The sequence below is a fragment of the Manacus candei genome, unplaced genomic scaffold (genome assembly GCF_025592945.1).
Source record: "Manacus candei isolate 608988 ecotype Guabito, Panama unplaced genomic scaffold, ASM2559294v1 h1tg000094l, whole genome shotgun sequence".
In the NCBI taxonomy this organism is placed as follows: Eukaryota; Metazoa; Chordata; class Aves; order Passeriformes; family Pipridae; genus Manacus; species Manacus candei.
In genome coordinates this window covers 3,074,924-3,096,031 of record NW_026138142.1, presented here as the reverse complement: position 1 = coordinate 3,096,031, position 21,108 = coordinate 3,074,924, and the positions used below count along the sequence as shown (strand labels likewise).

Sequence of the window (21,108 nt, the reverse complement as noted above, 5' to 3'; positions counted from 1 at the left end):
GTGTTTCCTTACACTTCATATCCATTTTTGCGGTGCTCTTGCCAAATCTTTGGTTCGTTGCTACCATTTGGTAACAACATGTCCAGGCTAAGCACAAGAGAAAGGTGCTGGGAAGGGGCCTATCCCATCACGAAAAGTCAACACTGATAATCAACACAACTTCTCCCTCTTCAGCTGCTATTCTGCATCACAGTTACTGTGCCATGTGGATCTCTGGCATGAATACATCAGCGTGATCAACACCACAAATCCGAGTCCCCACCTTTCACTTACGAAGATACACATCAGGAGCTGCTAATGTTAACATTGTCACACAAGCACTAAAGATCACTAAATCAGGCTTGCTGGATTTATACCAAACACACAGATATTTCTGTCCCATGATACATCTTCCTTCAGACTCCTTCTCAGATTGTAAAAATGAAAATCATATGGCTTTGAGTTACTTTTTTTTCTTCTTCCTATTTTCTCCTTCAGAGATTTCCTGCAGGATAAGAACACAGCGAAAAAACTCCAACTGAAGTAACGCCAAGATCAAGGGGAGAGAATCTCTCAAGTGCTGCAGTACTCACAAGGAACTGGCTTTCCACCAGCCCTAAAAACAAAACCAGTTGGGAAGTACGGCATCCTCTCTTGGAAGATAAATAAACAAACGTTTAACCATTGAGCAGTTCGGGCACCCTGGATAAATTACTGCATCAGCATCCCCTCCTTTGCTTGGCAGATGCCAATCTGGAATGCAGCATGAGGACTTTTTTGGGTGGCTCTTGCTCCAAAAAGCTGCCAGAGGATTTGGCACGGTGTAACAGCTTCATCTTAGCTCTGCTGAGCATTTCTGTTACTGCTGTGATATGTGGGGGTCTGCTGTTGGGTTCTCTTGCTCCAATAACTCATTTACTGCCCAGAAAGTCTTCGGTATTACAAAGAGCTGTACAAGCCCTGTTTGATTTTGAACCCAGGCAGTTAAATGAGATTTATCACAAACACAAGGGCTTTGCATGATCTCACATTAAGCCTTAGCCTGGAACAACTACTCCCAGCCATAGGTTAGTTGTGTTCAACCTTCCAGAGTCACATTTCCTGCCAAAAAACTTTAAAAGGGGATAAGACACCAGCTATTTCCCAGCAGGTGAGGAAGCTAAACAAAATGCTTAGGCTTTTGCATGCCTGGAAACTGCTGGATTGAACCAGAGCCCTTTCAGCCAGGCTGTTTGGGCAGAAGTGCTGCCCAAAGTAATTTATGCAGCTTCACACCTCCAGGAGCACTGGCTGCTGCTGCTTTGCATCCAGGCATGCCCATCCACTTTGGAGGAACACAGGAGGTGGTGGGAGCAGAGCCCCAGAGCTTAAGGTTGATTCCCTGTTCCAGCCCTATCCTGCCCTGTTAAAAAAACCTCGGGCAATGCCAGTGCTGCTGGTAGAGTGAGGAAATGGAAAATAGGGGTCAGGCAGAGAGAGAGAGAGAGAGTGCAACAGTGGTACTCAGTGGGAGATTTAATTCATAGTGGGGGCAACACTAGGCTGATTGGATATACTGGATAATGCTGCTTTACCCACCCTGAGGCAGAGGAAGAAACAGACACAAGCCCAGACGTGCCTGTTTGACACATCATGGATGCTCTTCACACTTGACCTAACACTCAAGAAACAGCAGCAGCACCAGGCAGAGAGAGGAGGCCCCCAGGGGATTGTCCTGGGATGTACAGGATCACACAGCAGCTCCACTGGGGATGGGGCAGGCTGTGAGGCACTTCTTTAAAGGCCCATTGCTGGTCACATCTCAGCAGCTCTGTTTAGGATTCCTGAACTCAGGGAAACTCTGCAGATTGGCACTGCTTGAGTATCTGACCTCAGTTACCCTTTGGAGCAAGGTGCTCTGGGCAGGGATTCCTGCTCCACATGTTACACACACTAATGTAAAGCCATATATTTGAGACTAGAGCACAGCATGTCCCGAGGAGGGAGAACCAGGACAGCACGGAGACTCACAGTCACTGCTGGCACCCACTGGGGTCTTTCATGTTCCCTTCTGTTATTTTTATTTAATAAGTGCCTTTCATGCAGTGTGTGCAGAGCTCGTGGTGCTGCACGTACAGCCAGTTCCCCCGTGCCAGGCTTGGCTTACCTCCGCCTCCGCATTCCCTGGCTTCCTCCTTCCCCTGCTCTTCCCAAAACTTCATCCATTACTGATCAGCATCAAGAAGGGAAGAGAAGCCCCTTAAAAGTCAGGGCTGGGGAGGGTTTGCTGGCAGCTGCCTGAGCTCACAGCTGCAGCCAGGGAGAGCCCAGCCCTGGATGACGTTGTCGTGGAGCCAGACGAGGGACATGACGTCAAGATGTGCCGGTGTTCCTCTGAGCCCTGGCAGAAACTCAGGGATCAAGAGGAAGAGAGAAACCTGCAAGACACTTCTCACTCTCAGACTGTCAAGGGGAGATGTGAGCAGGTGGACCAAATCTCCTTCATTTCTTCTTTTTCAGTGGGACCCCTACAAGTCCCATCCTCTCTACGCTGATCCTCTGGGGATGAATTACTGTACCCTGATTTAAGGCAAATTTAGGGCACTTCTATACTAATAAGCAGGACAGAGCCTATTTTCTAGCCCTAAAGCAGCTGGTATGATGCACACAGCTAAATTTTCCACCCCTTCTCAAAATGAGGTCTCATCCATCCCAGCTCCTGCAACGCTCCTGGTCTGGAGAGGGCTGGCAGGCACACAATGCCACAGCTCAGCAGCCTGGTTTGCCACCATGGAAAACCACAGGAAAAAAAAAAGAAAAAAAAATAAAGCTTCTGGCAAAGGTTTCCACTGGAATGGCGGTTCTGGAATGGGGTTCCTAAATAATTTGTGAATAATGTTCTGAAACACGTAGTTCCTCGAAGTAAATAAAAACAACCCTCAGTTACCTCAAAATAGAGAACTCAGAAGGATTTTAGTCCAAGTTTCCCGGCACTTGGACGAACATTTGCAGATGCTGGTCACCAAAAGACTGGAAGGGGATTTCCACTGAAAAGGTTTATGTGGAAAAAAAATAAAAAGAAAATACTGACTTTGCATAAGGTTTTTCAGGGACATGGAGTGAAGACATTTTCTGCCCAGCAGAAGCAAAAATAGCCAAATCTCCCCCAGAACATCTACATCCCTTCCAACACGCTTGTGCCAATAACATAGAGTTTTATTACTTTTTGCTGCTGTTTACATGGCAGAGTCAGCAGAAAAACATGAGACATCTCAGAAACACGAAGAACATGACCCTGAACTACCTTTTATTATAAAGTCAGTTTGAATCTCCCTTTAAATGTTGTTTCAAGAGAAAAGCTGAACTTGATAGCAACCACTTTGATGACAGCAGAAGGAAAACACTGTGAATACCTTGCAACTGCAAGTGAAGAATAGTTTCTCCTAAAGGATTCCCAGTCTCTTAGGCTGTCTTTTGACAATCCACCAAGTTCAGTGAAATCCCTGCTTCAGGAAAGCAAAACACAGGATCATATTTGTCTGTCTATTCCCTGACATTCAGTTTAATGCTCCATTTGAAACACTGCTCTCCCTTTCAGCTCACTGGAGTTCCTACCCAGCTGCTGGATTACCCAGGTCTGACTCAGGAGGTCAAAAATTGCATCTGCTGGATTGTGAACACCTCCTAAACAGAGCTGCAGCAGCTTCATACAGACCCCAGACAACTCCAAAGAGAAGAGTAACCCTCTGTTATCATGCAGAGGGTTTGCTGCAACCTCTTTGCAAACTAACAGCAAGACTGATGGTTTATGTGGAAAAAAAACAGAGGGATGACTGTAACATGGGCTGGTTACCTTTGCTTCCTGACTATGTAACAGTGCTGAGGACACTGGTTTTGGTGCATTAGCAACTGGCCAGGAGAGCCTCGTGAAGATCCCAACATTAACACACACTGTGTCCTACATTTAGTGCTGCCCAGTCCTCTGTTAGATTAAACCAGCATGTTATGCCCATTCCTCCACTCTGCTATTCAGGTATTCCCTCAAAACCCATCTGTACCTCAGGCTCTCACCCTTGAAGAACTGACATCTCATCCTTTGTCTGCCTTGTCTGAGCTCAGGATGTTCTCAAAGGCAGTGACATCTCACAGTCAGTGGTGCAGAGCTGGTTGGTGACTCTTCTGGTACCACAGCAGCTCCAAAACAGTAAGCAAAGGCCAAAACATGGCACAAAAGTTAGCAGAAAAGTCTTAACTTTGCAAGAACTCATCTTCTCCCTAGCACAGCTACACGTGGAATCAATTCTGCCCATCACGCTTGGCTCACACATCAGTGACAGCTCCCAGTGCCACAGCTCTCCACTGGCTTACATTAACAGTTTAACAAGTGCCAAAAAAAAAAAAAAAAAGAGCAGCAGAGATGTTTTGCTCAAGCACAGTTTCTGCTGAGGCTCTGTGCTTTACCATGTATTTGTGTGTGCATTTCACTCAGGGTCATCTAAGTGACTCTGCCAGACTCTGGGCAAACTCTCAAGAGCCATGTGAGCTAGGAAAAAAAAAACCAATAGAAAAAGACAACCCTGGTACATCCAAACACCAGGCCCAAAGAGAGCTCTTGTACATGTACCACCCACCCCTGGCTTCAGTAAGAGCTGGGCATGGCTGCACAAGGGGTATGCTGGACCTACCCTGGAAGAACATTTCCTATATATCATTGTCTGAGATGCAGCAAACCACAGGATATGTTATCAAGGCAGCACAGGCTATGAAACAGAGAAAGGGCAAATCCTTGGAGAAAAACACTCTTTTGTTGCACAGAGAAAAGAGTTTGGAAGCATTTACTGCCATATAAATACAGAGGATCTTTGGAGGGTGAAGTATTTCTTCATGTACATTTTTATAGGAGGCCCCACTTTATCCAAGGCTATAATTTCTATAGTTGGTGAATAACTGCATGAAAACAATAAGGATCTGTAGAAATTTCCCTGCAACCTGCATCCACAGATATGGCAGAGAACATTCACTGTGTGAAAAAATCATTAATCCTGCCTATAGGTTGTAATATGAATAAATATATCCCTGCTACACAGTTCTGTGTGCTGCTTTACCAGTTCTGCACAAGGCACCCTGCTCTCCACAAAATCCTCCAAGGTTCTTCACACAAAGCTCCCACAGCCAACTGATCAACAGGACTTGTCATTTAAACAAGCTCAGAGTATTTCAGAAAGCAAGAAGAGCATAAACTCAAGCACAGAAAACCAAAGAAAGCACCACACGAGACCACGAACAAAATCTACTCCCTGCAGGGCTGCAAGAAGAGACCAGGCATTTGTTGCCAGCCTGGTTTCAGGGGCTGCAGGTACCTACTCCCAGCACCTCTGAAGGAAAGGGATGCTCCCTTTCCTCTGGAATGTGACCACCACAACACACTGCACACATCCGTTCTCCTGAGAAACAACAAAACCAGCTACCACAGACGTCATTTCACCAACAAGAGAAGAGTGGTGGCATGGGGGACACACATTTGGTCCTCTTGGACATGCTGAAGCTGGTCCCAGTCCAGGAGCCAAGGAGCCCAAGCCCATTAAGACATATGACTCTGCCAGCTGGGAAAGGGGGAGATACACCAAGAGAACGACAGCCCATGGTTAAAGGAATAACTATGTCAAGGTCCCAAACATCCTTGGCTTTCTGTAGACTCTCTCTCTTCGTTTTGATAAAGCTCAGTGGCATCAAATTCATTGGAAATTTTTATCCCTGCCAAATCACACCCTAGGTCCCCTGTTCTCCTCACTTTTGTGCCCACCATGACTCTGCTCAGCACAACCTGTGCAGCTTGTAGTGTCCTACTCAGGTTGAGGATGAGCAGCAACTGCACTGAGTCACTGGTGGGGGACATCAGGGTGGCCATCCAGACTGTGACACCCACAGGGTTGTGACAAAAAGGAGAAAGGCGGTGGTGGCCAGTAACAGCACAACACACCCTGCATAGTGCTGCGTTTCACCCACCTGTTGAGTATTTGCGTGTCCTCTCAGAGTCCTTGTACAGGGATCCCATGATATCACCCATGGACCTGGAGATCCTCATTTCATGCTGTTTGCTGTTGTTTGGCTGGAGGAGCTGGTAATCAGACAAAGAGAATGATCAGACTTGGCCAGAGCCCTGTGGACACACCATGTGAAACCCTCTGTTTGGTTCCCCGTGACCCTATTACCCAAGAACTGTCAAAAAAAAAAAAAAGAAAGAAGACACACACGTAATCTGGAGTGATCCAAAAACCATTCATGAACAATTCACATCTGTTTGTAAAAGTCTAGTAAGATTAAGCTCCAATAGATAATGGTAAATGCAGATATTTGACATAAAAGACTGTTCCTGCACTGCGTTATCTCCAGAAAGATACAGAGACTGACCCCTGGTCTGAAAACACTTGGGACCCCAAAATCAGAACCTCTCCTCCATGCTCCCTAGACTCCAGTGGCAGCCTCAGCACTGCAGGAGGTTCCTCTGTAACAGGGCAGAGGAACAGAGAGTGGAGGGTCAGGCTCTACCAGGGAAGACAGACAAGGGAAGAGCAAAGAAATGCATATCCAGATGGTAACTTAAATGGTAGAGGCCAAGTCTTACTGACATAACATGCTACAGGATGCTGTGATTTTGTGGTAATTTCATGTATGACCTTGGAACGTATGTTCCTACACGCAGGAGCTTAAGGAAGAGATGGACCTACTCTCAAAGGTATGCAGGAGTCTGCCTGGCTTCTCTGCTGTTAGAAGCTGCCTTGTAATACTGCTGTGTTCCCACAATTGCCAGGGCAGATTGCCCCATTTCCACCCAGGATTTAGGAAACCCCAACTGATGGCTCAGTTTTCCCCAGGGGAGCTGGTCCCTGCACTTTCCAAGCCTCTCAAAAGGAGTGGAGAAGTTCCAGGGGCTGTGAGCACCAGTGGTAGCATGAGGACAAGCACTGTGAGTTTCAAGACTCCCAGTCTCTCCAGCACTTCTAGGAAATATAAGAAGAAACAGAGTTGCAACATCTAAAAATCCCTTGCTTTACAGTCTGTGCTTGGGGCAGCACGACATGTGCTTTGGCAAGACACTCTGTGCAGGCGAGGTCAAGCTAACGGGATTAACTGCAAAACCACTGAGCTCAGGAAAAACTAATAAATAAATAAAGATGAAGGAAAAAAACAAAGACAGCTTTGCATGAGACTGAAGCATTCTCCAGTTTGCTCTTCCCAGCACATGGAGGGAACAGTCCCCACACTGCCACTCAGCAGAGCAAGGGCCAGGGCACCACCTTGAACACAGAGAAGTGACAAAGGAATGGTGGCAGCATCCCCAGATGGAAAGCAGAAGGGGGTCTGCCACAGTTTAACCTTATTTGAGGATCAGCCTGATATTTAACCCTTCATGGGACACCAGAGCAGCCAAAGGGAGCTGAGCTCAGCCTCTGGGCTACTATGACAGGAGTATTTCCGAGCTGCGGAGCCAGAGCAGGGCTGACCCCTCTCATGACCAGCTTGCCCTCTGCTCTTCACCGCCAAGAGACTCTTTTCCACTCCCCAACACAATAACAAGGCATCTCACTCCGGACACAAAAGAGCAGAGAAGGTGAAGGGCTCACATTCGCTTTCTTTGGAGCGCTCACAAGGATCCGCAGGCTCTTCAGGGAAGGGCTCAGCTCCAACTGTTCCAGCGCTTTGTCCAAATCTTCTTGGGATTTCAGCGGGATCAGGAGCTGGAAGGGATTAAACAAACACCGGGGAACGGCAATGTCACACTTTTGGGTAAACAGAGGAAGCCAGATTCTTACAGTGAGCAGCCTGGGAATAGGGGGATGAGGGAGGAACCCAAGAAGGCGATGGAAAACGGAGCCCCCATGCCCTGCAGCTTGCCGAGCTCTTAACATTTTCTTCCAAGTTCTCATCTACCCAGGAACAGACACAAAAAATCACAACAAACAACATCTGCAGGGAGAAAGCTTAAAGGTCACATCAGCAATCCAGCCAGTGAGAAGAGGAGAGGGCTGGGATGAAACCTCAGGCTCGCTGCCTGCTACTCTGGGGCTGCTCTGATCTTGGAGTCTGTAGGAAAGACCTGCTGCTACCCAGCCCCAAAACAACCCCACACATTCTTCCGGTGTTTCTTCCTGGGAAGATGGTCATGCAATGGTGCTTCGAGAAATCAGTGAGCTGCACCCAAGGATTTACTTGGTAGATGCTCAATGCCCTTCCCTGCTGCTGCAATCTGTGCTCCTGCACACTGACAGAGCCTCCCTAATGTCTGCCCACCAAGTAAAATCAGGGAACACCCCACAAATAAGAGCCTCTTCCCTTTTGATGTGAAAAGTGTGCATTGCACTCTATCCAAGAACCACTTCTTCCACTCCCAGCAGGACAAATTCGGCTTCTGCTCCTCATAAGGTAAATAGACCAGAGAACTACACAGTGCCGTGTCTATCAGGCAGCTGAAGGTCCTGATGTTTTCCTGGTAAAGGGCCGACTATTGCCCTCATATCTCCACAGGGAATTTGACCCTCCCGACATTGCTGTGTGGTGTACCATGTCCTGCAGACAGTCTGCAAAGCTTCCAATGCCCAACAGCTGCACTTCAGAGGAGCTCTGTGGCCTTCTGCTGCCCTGGGCTAAGATTAAAAGCACAACTTCTTACCCCTCATTCAGGGATATTCTGCCTAATCTCATAACAAACAGGACTCAGCCCCTGCAGGTTGCCTCAGGCACTGGCACTGGATCCAGGCAACACAGCACATGTTACACTCATGGCTGTGCCAAAGTACACAGCAATTCCACTGACCTAAGGGACCGAGCAGCCACAGCTCCCAGTAGGCCCTCACTGGTCTCACTGGGAGCCACAGCTTCCCAGAACTCCTGAAAGGCAGCTCAGCCCTCTGTGTGATGAGGGTTCATGCCACCAGCCACAGCAAACACACCTCAGGGCAGCTGCCACAGGAGACGACTCTCAAAAGCCAACTGTGACGACCTTTTTGATCCCAGGGTGTTGCCAAGGGTTTGGCTGTTGGCCACAGGCAAAGACACCTCAGACTGTGTGCTCTGAGGTGAGGACTTCAGGGATGACCAGGTCAAGGGAAAGTTGTGGCCCCTGGCCAGCAGAGATGAGGTTTCACCTCAGGAAACTGCTACAGTCACTTCTTCCACCCAAGGACTGCAGCCAGAGCCTGCCAAGCTCCACCTTAGGTGTCCATGTGGCAGCTGTTTCTACCCTGTGAGCACCTTAATGTTTGGATTGGGTTTCTCCTCTCCTGTCTTATAGGAAGATTATCTTCCATCATTGTTTTGTAGGTAGAGAACTGAGCCATATGAGGGCCACCTACTTCATGATGAACAACAGGCTTAACATCATCGTCATGGAATCATTTAGGTTGCAAAAGACCTCTAAGATCAACGAGTCCAACTGTCAACCCAACATTGCCAAATCCATCAAAAAACCATGTCCCTACATGGCACATTTACATGCCTTTTGAATACCTCCAGAGACAGTGACTCCACCATTTCTCTGGGCAGCCTGTTCCATTGCTTGACAACTCTTTTGGTGAAGAAATTTTCCCTAATATCCAATCTAAAGCTCCTCTGGTGCAACTTGATGCCATTGCTCTGTGAATAAGGACCTGGGGGTCCTGGTGGACAACAAGCTATCCCTGAGACAGCCATGTGTCCTGGGGGCAAGGAGGACAATGGTATCCTGGGATGTATCAGGAAAAGCATTGCCAGCAGGCTGAGGGAGGTGATCCTGCCCCTCTACTCAGACCTGGTGAGGCCACATCTGGAGTGTTGTGCCTAGTTCTGGGCTCCTCAGCACAAGAGAGACATGGAGCTCCTGGAGCAGGTTCAGCACAGGCAACAAGGTTGATCAATGCTCAGTGGAGCATCTCTCTTATGAGGAAAGGATGAGAGAACTGGGCCTGTTCAGCCTCAAGATGAAGTGACTGAGAGGGGACCTCATCACTGTCTGTCAGTGTCTGCAGGGAGGGGTCAGAGGATGGACCAGGCTCTTGTCGGTGGTGCCCAGCAGTAGGACAAGTGGAAATGGGCAGAAACTGATGCACCTGAATATAAGGAAGAACTTTTTCACTGTGAAGTGACCACACACTGGAACAGATTGTCCAGAGAGGGTGTGGAGTCTCCCTCACTGGAAATATTCCAGAACCATCTGGACACAATCCTGTGCCATGTGCTCTGGGATGACCCTACTTGAGCAGGAAGGCTGGACCAGATGACCCACTGTGGTCCCTTCCAATCTGACCCATTCTGGGATTCTGTGATTTCTTCTCATCCTGTCACCTGTTACCTGGGAGAAAATACCATGGTTCATGGTTACATTTTGGGATCTGAATGAACAGCCTGTGTTCGCAGCAGATACCAGACAAAGATGGTATTGAATATTTCTCCCAAATGCAGTGCTCACTCTGCTCCCTTAGGCAGCAGAGGTGAAGAGATATTCTCCTGGGGCACTGCCTGACCCTCTTGAAGTTCACAAAGGCTCCACAGCAAGGCTCTGCATCAGGCAGACAAGGCTTCTCCCCTACACTCACCCAAACAGAAACGAGGATGGTGGAGAGCTGCCCTCCCTCGTTTCACCACCAGGCAGAATTTGACTCTGAACTGTAAGTACAGTCCCACTGCTTACACACCCCTTTACTGAGCTGCTCACAAGTGCTCAGAGCAACCCCTCACTGCTGCTCTGAACAGAATGTTCTGCAGGTCACTCCATCTCACTCAACTATCACAACATGAACATGTTTGTGTGCCTGCTTCAGAGGAGCCAAAAACAACAGGCAGAAATTGCCCTCTTGTAAAAGGGACTGGAGCCAGTATTTAGCTTAGATTTACCTATTACCCATAGCCTGGCAAGCAGATTTCACTCCATTTGGCTTCCAGACTGTGGCACGTATGGATATCGGGAACAGGTATCTGCTAGGCATGAAACTCAATACAGACTCATGCAGAACCATGGCAGTAATTGCCAGGGTGTATTTCCAGTAATTGGGTTCATTTGATCTAAAGAGAGAGCAGCTGTGACGAACAGCAAAGTTTACCTACACAGAAGTTTCACTAAATAGAGCTTATTATGCTTTTGTCTTGCTTTTAAATAGCACCTTCCCCTGGAGCCTGATGTTTAGTGTGTTTAGGGACTTGGTAGTCACTGTAGGTTAAGAAAGTGAGTGCAAAGGGTGAGTTTTCACCGACTGCAACAGCATTGCCAGACCTCACTCTGTAAGACACCGCAGAAAGCCAAAGAATAGTAGGAAACGGGGTTGGGGAAAAATCTGGGAGGTCAATTAGTTCATCTTCCTGCCCAATGCAGCACCAACTGGCATCAACAATTCTCGACAAATGTTTGTTAAATATGCTTTTATCTCCTCCCCCACCGTAATGGAGCCTCTACCACTTCCCCAGGCTTTAACTCTCCCTAAACTAACTGGTGCTGAGGGACAGCCTCAGAGGAGACAAGCATGGGGAGGTCAGAAGGGAACTGGTGGACGAAGTCACATCGCAAGTTGGTCATGGAGACAGACAAGGTAACACCTAGTCACACCTGGAGCAGCTATTTAGCAGTGCACAGAGATCAAATTCAGACAGAGAATTTGCCACAGAACCCAGCACTGCCAACTTCACCACTAAACCGTGTCCCCATGTGCCCCATCTACATGCCTTTTAAATCCCTCCAGGGGTGGTGACTCCACCACTGCCCTGGGCAGCCTGTTCTGGTCCTTGACCACCTTTTCAGTGAAGAAATTTTTCCTAATATCCAATTCAAACCTCCCATGGTGCAACTTGAGACTGTTTCATCCTGTCCCTTGTTACCCGAGAGAAAAGACTGACCCACACCTGGCTCCACCCTCCTTTCAGGGAGTTGTAGAGAGTGATAAGGTTCCCCCTGAGCCTCCTTTTCTCCAGGCTAAATACCCTCAGCTCCCTCAGCTGCTCCTCATCAGACTTGTGCTCCAGACCCTTCCTCAGCTCCATTGCCTTTCTCTGGACACGCTCCAGCATCCCAATGTCCTTCCTGTACTGGGGGGCCCAAAATGTCCCACCAAGAAAGCCAAGTTCATGAAGCTGTGGGATGCAGGTGGAAAGCAGGTGGTCCTGAGATTATGGCCTACCTTAGACACCCAACTTCAAGACACTAAAAGGCAGGCCTGTAAAGGGGCACCACAATAGCTAAGTTTAGTGCATCCTGCTATCCTGTAGATTTTACAGTCCCAAATTAGATACCCAGGATCTTTATAGCTTGAATGAGAGCGTTAGAGCCTTTCAATCCATAACACAGCCAGCTGTCCAACAAACACCACGCCGTGCTGTCCATGGCCAGGACAGGTTTTGCCCTCCTGCACCTCAGAAAGATGAGCCCAGCCTAGAACTACCAGGCAGACATGCCCATGTGGTACACCCATGGCCAGGCCCTGCTCTTATCTACACCAGCCTGAGCCTGCTGATTCCATGGTCCCACCAGGATGTGATTCATGTGTGCCCCTGCTCCACCCAGCTGGCATGCTCATCCCACTGATCTTGGCTTCAGGACTCCTCCTCCACCAGGATAGGGACTGCCAGTCAGTGAGATTTTGCAGGGGCCTGTTCACCTTAAGTGTAATTTTGGTCTACAAGGTGCTACTGCAAGAGAGATGTCTGATGGCAACAAAGAATTACTGCACAAGTGCCTTTGAGCATAAAGAAAGGCTGAAACATTTAACTGTAATGAGTCTGTGGTCAAGCTACCCCTGAGACTTGCAGTCATGACAGAACCAGAAAACCTGACCCAGAAGATGTTAAAAGCCAGATGCTGGGGTGTCAGCATGTGGACATGAGCTATTTCCCCACAGATCACTCTTGTCTGTTTATAGTGTTTCCATGACAACAACCCTGAATTACTACTTCTTAGACATCTTCCCAAAGCTGTGGGTTCTCACAAGGAGGAATTTTTATATACAGGAAAACAAAGCACTGAAAATCATCCATAACCCTCAGAAGTCAGGAGTACCCAAAGGTCTGCTCGTGGTCCTGCTATGTGCCTGTGCACATGCCCAGAAGGATGGTCTCCAACATGGGATAAAATGCATTATTTAAGCTTCTGTTTGCTGTTGTTGGAAAGAAATCCTCTTCCAGTGGAAAGAAACCTGGAATGAAATGAGTCATTCCTGGAGAATTCAATGGCAGGCTTTTCCCGGGAGGGCTGTCAAAGAATGCCCAAGATTAGAAACCTGACTGCCTTCAAAGTGAAAACCCAGTGGACATTCTGGTATCATGAGGTAGCTATTATAAAGGGAAAGGAACTTTTTTTTGTGGATCAAATCTCTATTGAAACAGAAGTGAGAAAAAAAGAAAGGGAAAAAAAAAAAGAAGAAAGCTCTCTTCATAACCTCTCTCTCTATTCATACTTCCATGAAAGGCTGTAGGTCATTTACAATTAATACTTGAACAAGCAAGCTTTCGGGACAGATCCAAAAGGATTTCTGTTTAAAAGCCCACCTCTTTGTCATCTGGCCTTCTCCTCCTCCCCAAAGCCAAACCCACCTTGAGAGTCCAGCAGCTCCAGATGCCTGCCAAGATGCCTCTTATGGCAAGATGCCTCAAGAAAACAATGAGCACACCAAAACAGATACCAAGGATTTCCTCCTTCTAGGTAACAGCCCTCAGCAATACCCTCTTTTCACACACTGCTGGGCTCAAAGAAAAACTGGAAAAACACAGTGGCCTCTGTTATTGAAGAAGGATGGAGGAGAAAGGTCTTCAAGCCTTAAAATGCAAGGATTGCAGGGGGAGGGTTTCTTGCTTTTATCTGGCCACAGGACCTGCTAGAGGAATGTTCAGTGATGCACATTTCACTGTAGCCCCAACCACAAGAACATCCACTTCGTTCTGGGGCTTTGGGTGAAACAAAGTCAGTGCTAGATAAAAGTACACTGTGTGAGCAGCACTGTCCCTCTGCTCTGGACTGCACACGCCTGCAGCTGCCCCCAAGATGGGAAGGCTTCACATCCCTCTTTGAGTGAGGGGAATCTTCTGTTCTGGGGAAAAGACAGTGTTCCAGTGTGATAATTTAATAGGCCTTACTTGAAATAGGCCTCACTTTGAGAGGGGAAAAGCCTGGCTTGGAGTCTAGGAATCCATCTGAGCCGTGGCCACACAACAGCTCTTGTACGCTCACTAGCTGGGAACCAGAAAATAAGGTTATTTTTGTTCACATGCAAGTACAACACAACATTAGGGCCTTCAGAACAAACCACTGCTCACTTCTGAAGTTGGCACCAGGCACCCTAAACCTGCCCCATAGGAGAAGGGAGAAGATTACCTCATTGTTCACACAGACTAAGTCCATTGTCTGTCCAAAAGCATCCGTGACCTTCTGCACCACTTCTTTGAATTTGACTGGTCTTGGAAACTGGATAATCCTGTATATGCAAACAAATACAACAAGAGTCATAATTTAGTAGAAGCATACTGAAATTTGGGATTCGACTGACAATTCAGAAGAAAGGACCTGTGTTCTATCATGAAGCATAAACCCTGGTCCTTGCTTCTACACTCACAGAAATGATGCTCATCTGCAGTGCCCAAGAGGGGACTGGACCCACCCTGCAAGAACATGTCCCAGAAATCCTAGTGCAGCTCCTCTCCTCCCTCTAATGTGAGGCATAGGTGGAAAAGAAGTCCAGCAGCCCTTCACTGGCAAAATCCCAGACCAGGCACTGGTCAGTGATATTTATCATCTCCATTTTCAGCAAGGGGCTCTGAACAGGAAGGAGGGATGGAAGTGGGAATGATGCAGTTTTGGCATCCTGTGACTGTCCTGTACCATCACATGCAGCAGTTCTAAAGGTATGTACAGCAGGTACAGTCCATCCCTACAGCAATTTCAATTTTCTTTGGCTCTAACATGCAGTTTGGACCATCAGCCTGTGTCCTGCCCTGTCACAGTCACCAAGCACCAAGCAGAGGTGATTCCACGAAAATGTCAAGCAGGGAAGGGCGGACAAGCTTTAACTCCCAGCCCTATTTTTATGGGACCCATGCCCAAAATCTGGTTATCTTAAGTAAGTGTCATAGACTGCTAATCAAAGAACACATTTCTGCAGAGTTCCAGCCCCGCTGTGCTTCAGCAGGGCTCAAGAATTAAAAAGAGAAAAGGATCCAAGTGTGCACCCTATGTCCCTTGTAAAAGACGCATTTAATGACTTCCAGCTTGGAAGCAACTTCTCCTGCATGCAAATCCCAGGAGCTACTTGTGGGAAATGGGATAACGAGGCAAGGCTCTTGCACATAAAACTGTAGCCGATTTTAGGGGAGTGAATCCTGCTGTGAGCTCATCTGCAGCTGGCTGAAGTCAGCAAGATGCTGTTGGGTAAAAAAGGTAATTTCTCCCCGTACATGTGGGGCACTGGGTTGGGTACCTACCTTTTCTCTCCTTCATATTCAAACTTGATCCTGACATTTCGCTGCTGAAACAAAAAGCAGAAAATGGTGAGGTCTCAAACTGCAGCCCAGACTGACACACAGATCCAAAGCTCTCAATGAGACTCCCCTAACTCCAATAGGCATCTGGTTTATTTAGGGCTAAGCTGCCTGTTGGACTCACGGACTTTGGGGACACTCCACGTTGCTGATAAATGTGCTTGTCAAAACAGAAGGTCTTCTGTAAACAAGAAGACACTCACCTGTATAACTGTTAGTTTTAATAAAATGCTTTCATAAAGTGGAAAATTGTGAGTGCTCTGAACTCATTTGGGAACAAGGCACTACTATCAAAGAGGCCAACATGTCAAGTGTTTGATGCCTGTCCATCTTCAGCATTTCCCATGGTTTCACCCCAGTATTTTTCCATTGGAAATCCAAAAAGCAGAGCTTTTGGAATATTTGAGGCAAAGACTTAAGAAGTAAAAGCAAGCATCCCATAATGGAAGTGGAGAGACAGCCTTGGATTTTAAAAGCCAGCAGTGCCAGGATGGTTGTAGGGGTGGCTGTTATTTTGTTAGGACCTACAAAATGCAAAGTGTATCAGGCCCACTACACTGTACACAGTAAATGCTCACCCTGAACTGACCCATTGCTCATCCCAAGAGAAAACACTAAATTTGCCCAAAGAAAAGCCAGTGAAGTCACAGGCAGACTGGACACACAGTTGTGCAGGGACCAGTAAAAGCTACTTCTCCCATCCTCTATTTGTGCATATTTAGCAGCAGTTGAGATCACAACAAGCCTTTTCATTCATTCAGCTTCTCAGACCAGGCCTAAGCCAAGCATCCTTCTAGCATCCCTTGGATCATTCCGGGACTTTCTGACGGCCTCCAAGGCAGATCAAAACCCTCTTTACTTTCCAGACCAGGTTTAGTCACCCCAGTTAACCAGCATTCTGCTCTTACTAGTGCACACAAGCCTCCCCAATCAGTAGTTTTCTTCTCATCAAGTAAAAAAGTGCTGTGGCCCCTCCCTCCGAGGTGTAACACCCGGCAGGGCTCGGTTCCACCGCCGGCATCTCGCTGGGATAATCCCAGAATGGGTGGGTGACAGCCCTTCCTGAGCAAAGGACTTATCTCTGGGCCTGGATTGCCAGAGTGTGAAGGCACACTTTCCATCCCCACAGAGGCAAAGCAGAGCCACAGTGAAACAGCTTTGTTTCTAACGAGGAGAATGAGCTGGATGGGCGCCCTTTGGTTTATTTTTAAACTGACAGCTCCTCCAGTTCTGCAAACACCCACTGAAGTTCGGGAAGTCAAGGCTGGAGGCAATTCTGTTAAAAAGCTTAAAAAAAAAAAAACAAACCAAAACAAAACAAAAAAACCCAGCAGATTCAGGGTAAACATGTTGGATCACTCGAAACGCATCCTTTCTATCTCTGTTCATGGCATTTTCTGTGCTTCCGGAAGGGCTGGGAAGAAGCAGTACTGGAACAGTCACCAAATGGGGCACTCCAGCAGTGTTACAGGCCTGTGCTAAACAGGCAGTTACATCACCTCGGTGTCTAGAGCCAGTTCTCCAGACCCACAATGTTTGGACAAACTCCAGGTTCATTTCCAGAACCAGGCCCAACATGTAAAAGTACCAAATTAATTCTAAACCAGTCTAAAATTCAAAAGGAGAAGAAGAGATGAACATAACCATCCTAGTGTTGAAGGTCCGAATCATTCTGGAGAGATGAGCAAATACAGGTGGGATTGCCACCTTGGATTATCTCTGTTGGAAAAAAAAGAGGCTCTTTTATGCCAATTTTTATTTCCTTGTGTCTTTCTGAACATGCCTGGCTGGCTCATTCCTCTTGGATGCTGGTAGTAAATTGGCCAGTGTGGGTTCATTGGCTGTAACACCAGAAAACTCTTTACTAAAGCAAGAGAAAAAAATCAGGGCAAGGAACTTTCGAGGTTTCTCCTGACAAAGGAGCAGGACGAGGAAGGGGAAAAGCTCTCACAGCTCTGGCCTCGCTGCAGGAAACCTTTCAAAACACAGGTTTCACTTTCAGCACAGCCCCGAACGCTGCACCGAGCTGGGACACGGCACACGCTGCCTGGTTGTGCTGAGCAACACAAATTTCACAGACAAATAAGTTTTGAAAAACAGCTTGTGGCTGGAAAATGTCAGAACACTCGTCTAAAGCTCCAGAGAGAGAGAAGAAAATGAAAAAAAATGAGCCACGACCCTGCTGCATCCTTTTCTTCTACATCAACAACAAGGCTGATGTGCCATGGCCCAAAGCCAGCAGGAGGACGCCAGCTGCCCCACACTGCTCTGCTCTGCTTCTGAGCAGAGCTACAAACACCCCGGCTGCAACAGGGGAATGAAAACCCACTTCAATTCTTAATTGCATAATTTTTTTTCCATATAAAACAAACTAACCTCTTGCATCCCTCAAAGAAAGCAAGACCTTAAGCTCTCAGGCATTTGCAAGAGGGATAAATACATATTTATTACTCTGAGAAGTCGGTTACTGCTTTATTTTTCATTCTTCCCCTGGCTTGCTCACATTTTTGACCCACAGCTCAAGCTGAATTCGTCACTGCTATCAGCAACAAATACTTTTTTCCTTTTTAAAAAAAAAAAAAAAAAAGAGTGGGCAGTGCCCAAAGTACTAGGAAGTCTCAGGGGATGCAAAGCACTTCCTAAATGCTGGAGCAGGCTGTGATTTTTTACACCCATGGAAATCTGGTTTGGAGCAACTGGTTTAAGATTACACAGGGAGTCTGGGGCACCGCCAAGTACTGGAGTAAAATCTCCTGCAACTCTGTACCCAGTGCCTCAAACGCACCATCAAGGGGAAGGCAGGGCCAGCATCTTCTCTGTAAGGACCTCAACACTGCATGCAAATGTTGAGGTGGAAGAGGTGTGGGGGGTGGAGGCTGGTGGGTTGTGCTCACTTCTGCAATTTTGTGAGGAATGAAAACAATGAATCCTCCTTGCACAATCCAAGTTGTACTATTTACCCTCCCTGCCATCAGATGTTAAATGAGGATAAGGGCAGCCCTGTTCCCCCTCAGTCAAGAGGGCATTTGTTGGTGTTGGAGAACAAGCCAAGACATCCAAGAAGGGCTTGTATTAAATACAGTGGAGGAGAGGGGTAAGGCCAGTCACAGGCACCAGCCCTAAATCCTGAGCTCTGGCAGAGCATTTCAGCAAATCGTTTCATGGAGCACTGGGAGAGCTGAGGCAGGTAATGGAGCAAACAAGGGAAACTGAGGCACAAAGGGCTTTGGCTAAGGGTATGAAGAGAAAGCCCAGCCTGGAGAGGAGAAGGCTCCATGAAGACTTTATTGCAGCATTTCAATATAAAAGGGGGGATTTATAAGATGGAGAGAAGCTTTTCACCAGGTCCTGTAGCGACTGGACAAAGGCAGCAGTTTTTAACTGCAAGAGGCTAAATTTAGGTTGGATATAAGGAAGAAATTTTCCGTGCTGAGGTTGATGGGACAGTGGCACAGGTTGCCCAGAGAAGCTGTGGATGCCCCATCCCTGGAAGCATTCAAGGCCATGTTGGGTGAGATCCTGAGCAACCCGATCTAGTGAAAGATGTCCCTGCCCACAGCAGACGGATTGGACTTGACAGGCCTTTCCAACCCAAACCATCCTGTGATTCATTCTGTGAAGCTGAAGAGTGGTAGAGAGAAGCACAAAATTTAGGTGCTTGGTCTCCTGGGCTGTGTGTAGTGAGCAACCTTCCCTCTCTACGTGCATTTCCGTACCACACGGGGCACACAGGAGCCCACGTCCCGGCTGGCGCCTGCAGACCCTGCTGCGACACAAACAAAATAAGCGACAACCCTGACAGGAAATACCACAGTCATTCCCTTCGTTTCTAGAATAATTTCTTCTCCAAAATGCCTGGACCGGCATTTCCTCCAGCCCTGCTAACGAATGGTATTTTACTCTTTCTTGCCATACGCCTCCGAAAGGAAAAAGCAAAGCCACCGCAGCGGCCACAAACCCAGCACCATCTTTCCAGGCTTTCCTTGAGGTATTTTTAGCTCCTTCCTCAAAACTTCTAATTTCACAAAGAGAAAAGGCCACAGCTGCCAAGCTTCAGAGGAATCCCTGATGGCAACTGAGGGGGGAAAAGGGGCAAGTGCTTCTACCCACTCGGCTGGGGACCATGTACCCCGGCAGGCTCGGCCAAGCTCGGCCCCCGGAGCTGGGAGTAAGCAGCACTGAGCACTGGTTTAGATTAAGGAAAATGCTGGAAAAAAACGGAAAAAGTGTTTCCAAGCGAGGTGAATCATGATCTTATACAGAGATCCCTGAAGAGCTGACTGCTGTTTGTAATAAAAGCACACACGGAGAGCAGGAAAACAAGCCGTTAGGCCTAAAATGGAAGCGGTTTCAGAGAAACAGAAGGTGCTGAACACTCTTTGCTGTTGCACAATCAGAGGGTTGATCAGATTGGGGTCCAAGCTGAGCAATGCCTGTGGAGAAGGCTGTCTAATGGCAGAGGGACACCTTCACTGCATCAGTGCCACTGATGGCAAGCAGGGAGCCAGCCCCAAACCTCCACACCTGCCCGTGTGGCACAGAGAGCTGAAACACCACACTGCAAAACCCTAGACCAGCACCAAACTCAAAGACTCCCCTCAAACTCAGCTGCCCTCAGAAACAGTGTTCTGGTCAGAACCCATCTCTGTGGCTTGCTTTAAAGCTGCTCTCATCAAATCTAACCAGAGGACAGCTTTGCCCACGCTAAGACACCACAGGGATGGGGCCTTTGGATCACTTCTTCCACCCAAATCCACAGCTGCCTCACAATCCATCTGGGACAAAGCCTCAGACTTCAGCATTAACCCTTCTGTGGTCAAGAAAGGCAGGAAAAATCATCACAAGGGGCCTCCTATTCCCTTTGGTGCTGGTCCGAGAGGGGCTCATTCCAGGCTTGCTCATACCCACCCACCAGACTTTGGGCACTTATTTTGCCTCAGTTTCCCCCTGAGGTAAAAGAGGGACAATGAAGGACACCCACTTCTGCATGCCAGAGGGTAATCAGAGGGATTATTTTCACTTCTCTCATTTTCTTACTCGTTGGATTAGGAAACAATGAGGAAACCCCGCGGAGCCACGTTAGTGCTCGGGTTACTCCTTTGTACAAAGCCACAAAGCAGTGGGATTTCTCCCCAGATTCTGGCTTTGGCTAAGAGGAGTCAGCACCACAGGGTCAGGCTGGGGGGGGGGGTACTCCTGCACCTCCTCGAGGTGCACATTGTTCGCATTAGTGCTGTGCTCGCCCCTGCTTTCAGCAACGGGACGTTCGTTAGGAGCCAGACAGCTGGACCGCGGCCCCAAACCGCAGTAGGAGATGACTAATGCGCGTCATTAGGAATTATCTGCACAGAACCCCCACGCACTCCGGGTTATTCAGCAATCAGACAGAAAGCAGTTTGTCTGGGATTGCCCCCTTTCTCCTTTCGGGGGTGGAAGGTACGATATACCCCGGTCCCCCCCGGGTCCTTGAGGCTCTTTTCCTCTGAAAAGGCAGGTACAGCATGTGAGCAGCGCAGAGGACAGCAGAAAAACCGTGCCTAGAAGGTTCACTGCTCCCTGTGGTAGATACTTCTGGTTTATACAGCAGCAGAAATCACGGGCTTCAAAATGTTTATCTAAAGCCACCCACCTGGCAGGGAATAGCTTTATTTCTCATTGGTA

At 47.9% G+C, this 21,108-nt stretch overlaps 1 protein-coding gene across 3 annotated transcripts in view; it reads right to left on the bottom strand.

The window, feature by feature from the left end:
- LOC127461074 (mitogen-activated protein kinase kinase kinase 3-like) overlaps window positions 1-21,108 on the bottom strand; it is a 78,957-nt gene that overhangs the window by 18,710 nt on the left and 39,139 nt on the right. For 2 of the 3 annotated variants that reach the window (XM_051768361.1, XM_051768362.1), the window contains exons 4-7: window positions 15,391-15,434; window positions 14,288-14,387; window positions 7,584-7,697; window positions 5,965-6,076 (exon numbers count right to left, since the gene is read on the bottom strand). In XM_051768361.1, coding sequence (XP_051624321.1) covers window positions 5,965-6,076; window positions 7,584-7,697; window positions 14,288-14,387; window positions 15,391-15,434 — 370 coding nt within the window. The remainder of the gene's footprint in view (window positions 1-5,964; window positions 6,077-7,583; window positions 7,698-14,287; window positions 14,388-15,390; window positions 15,435-21,108) is intronic. The other variant, XM_051768363.1, reaches the window with a different exon arrangement.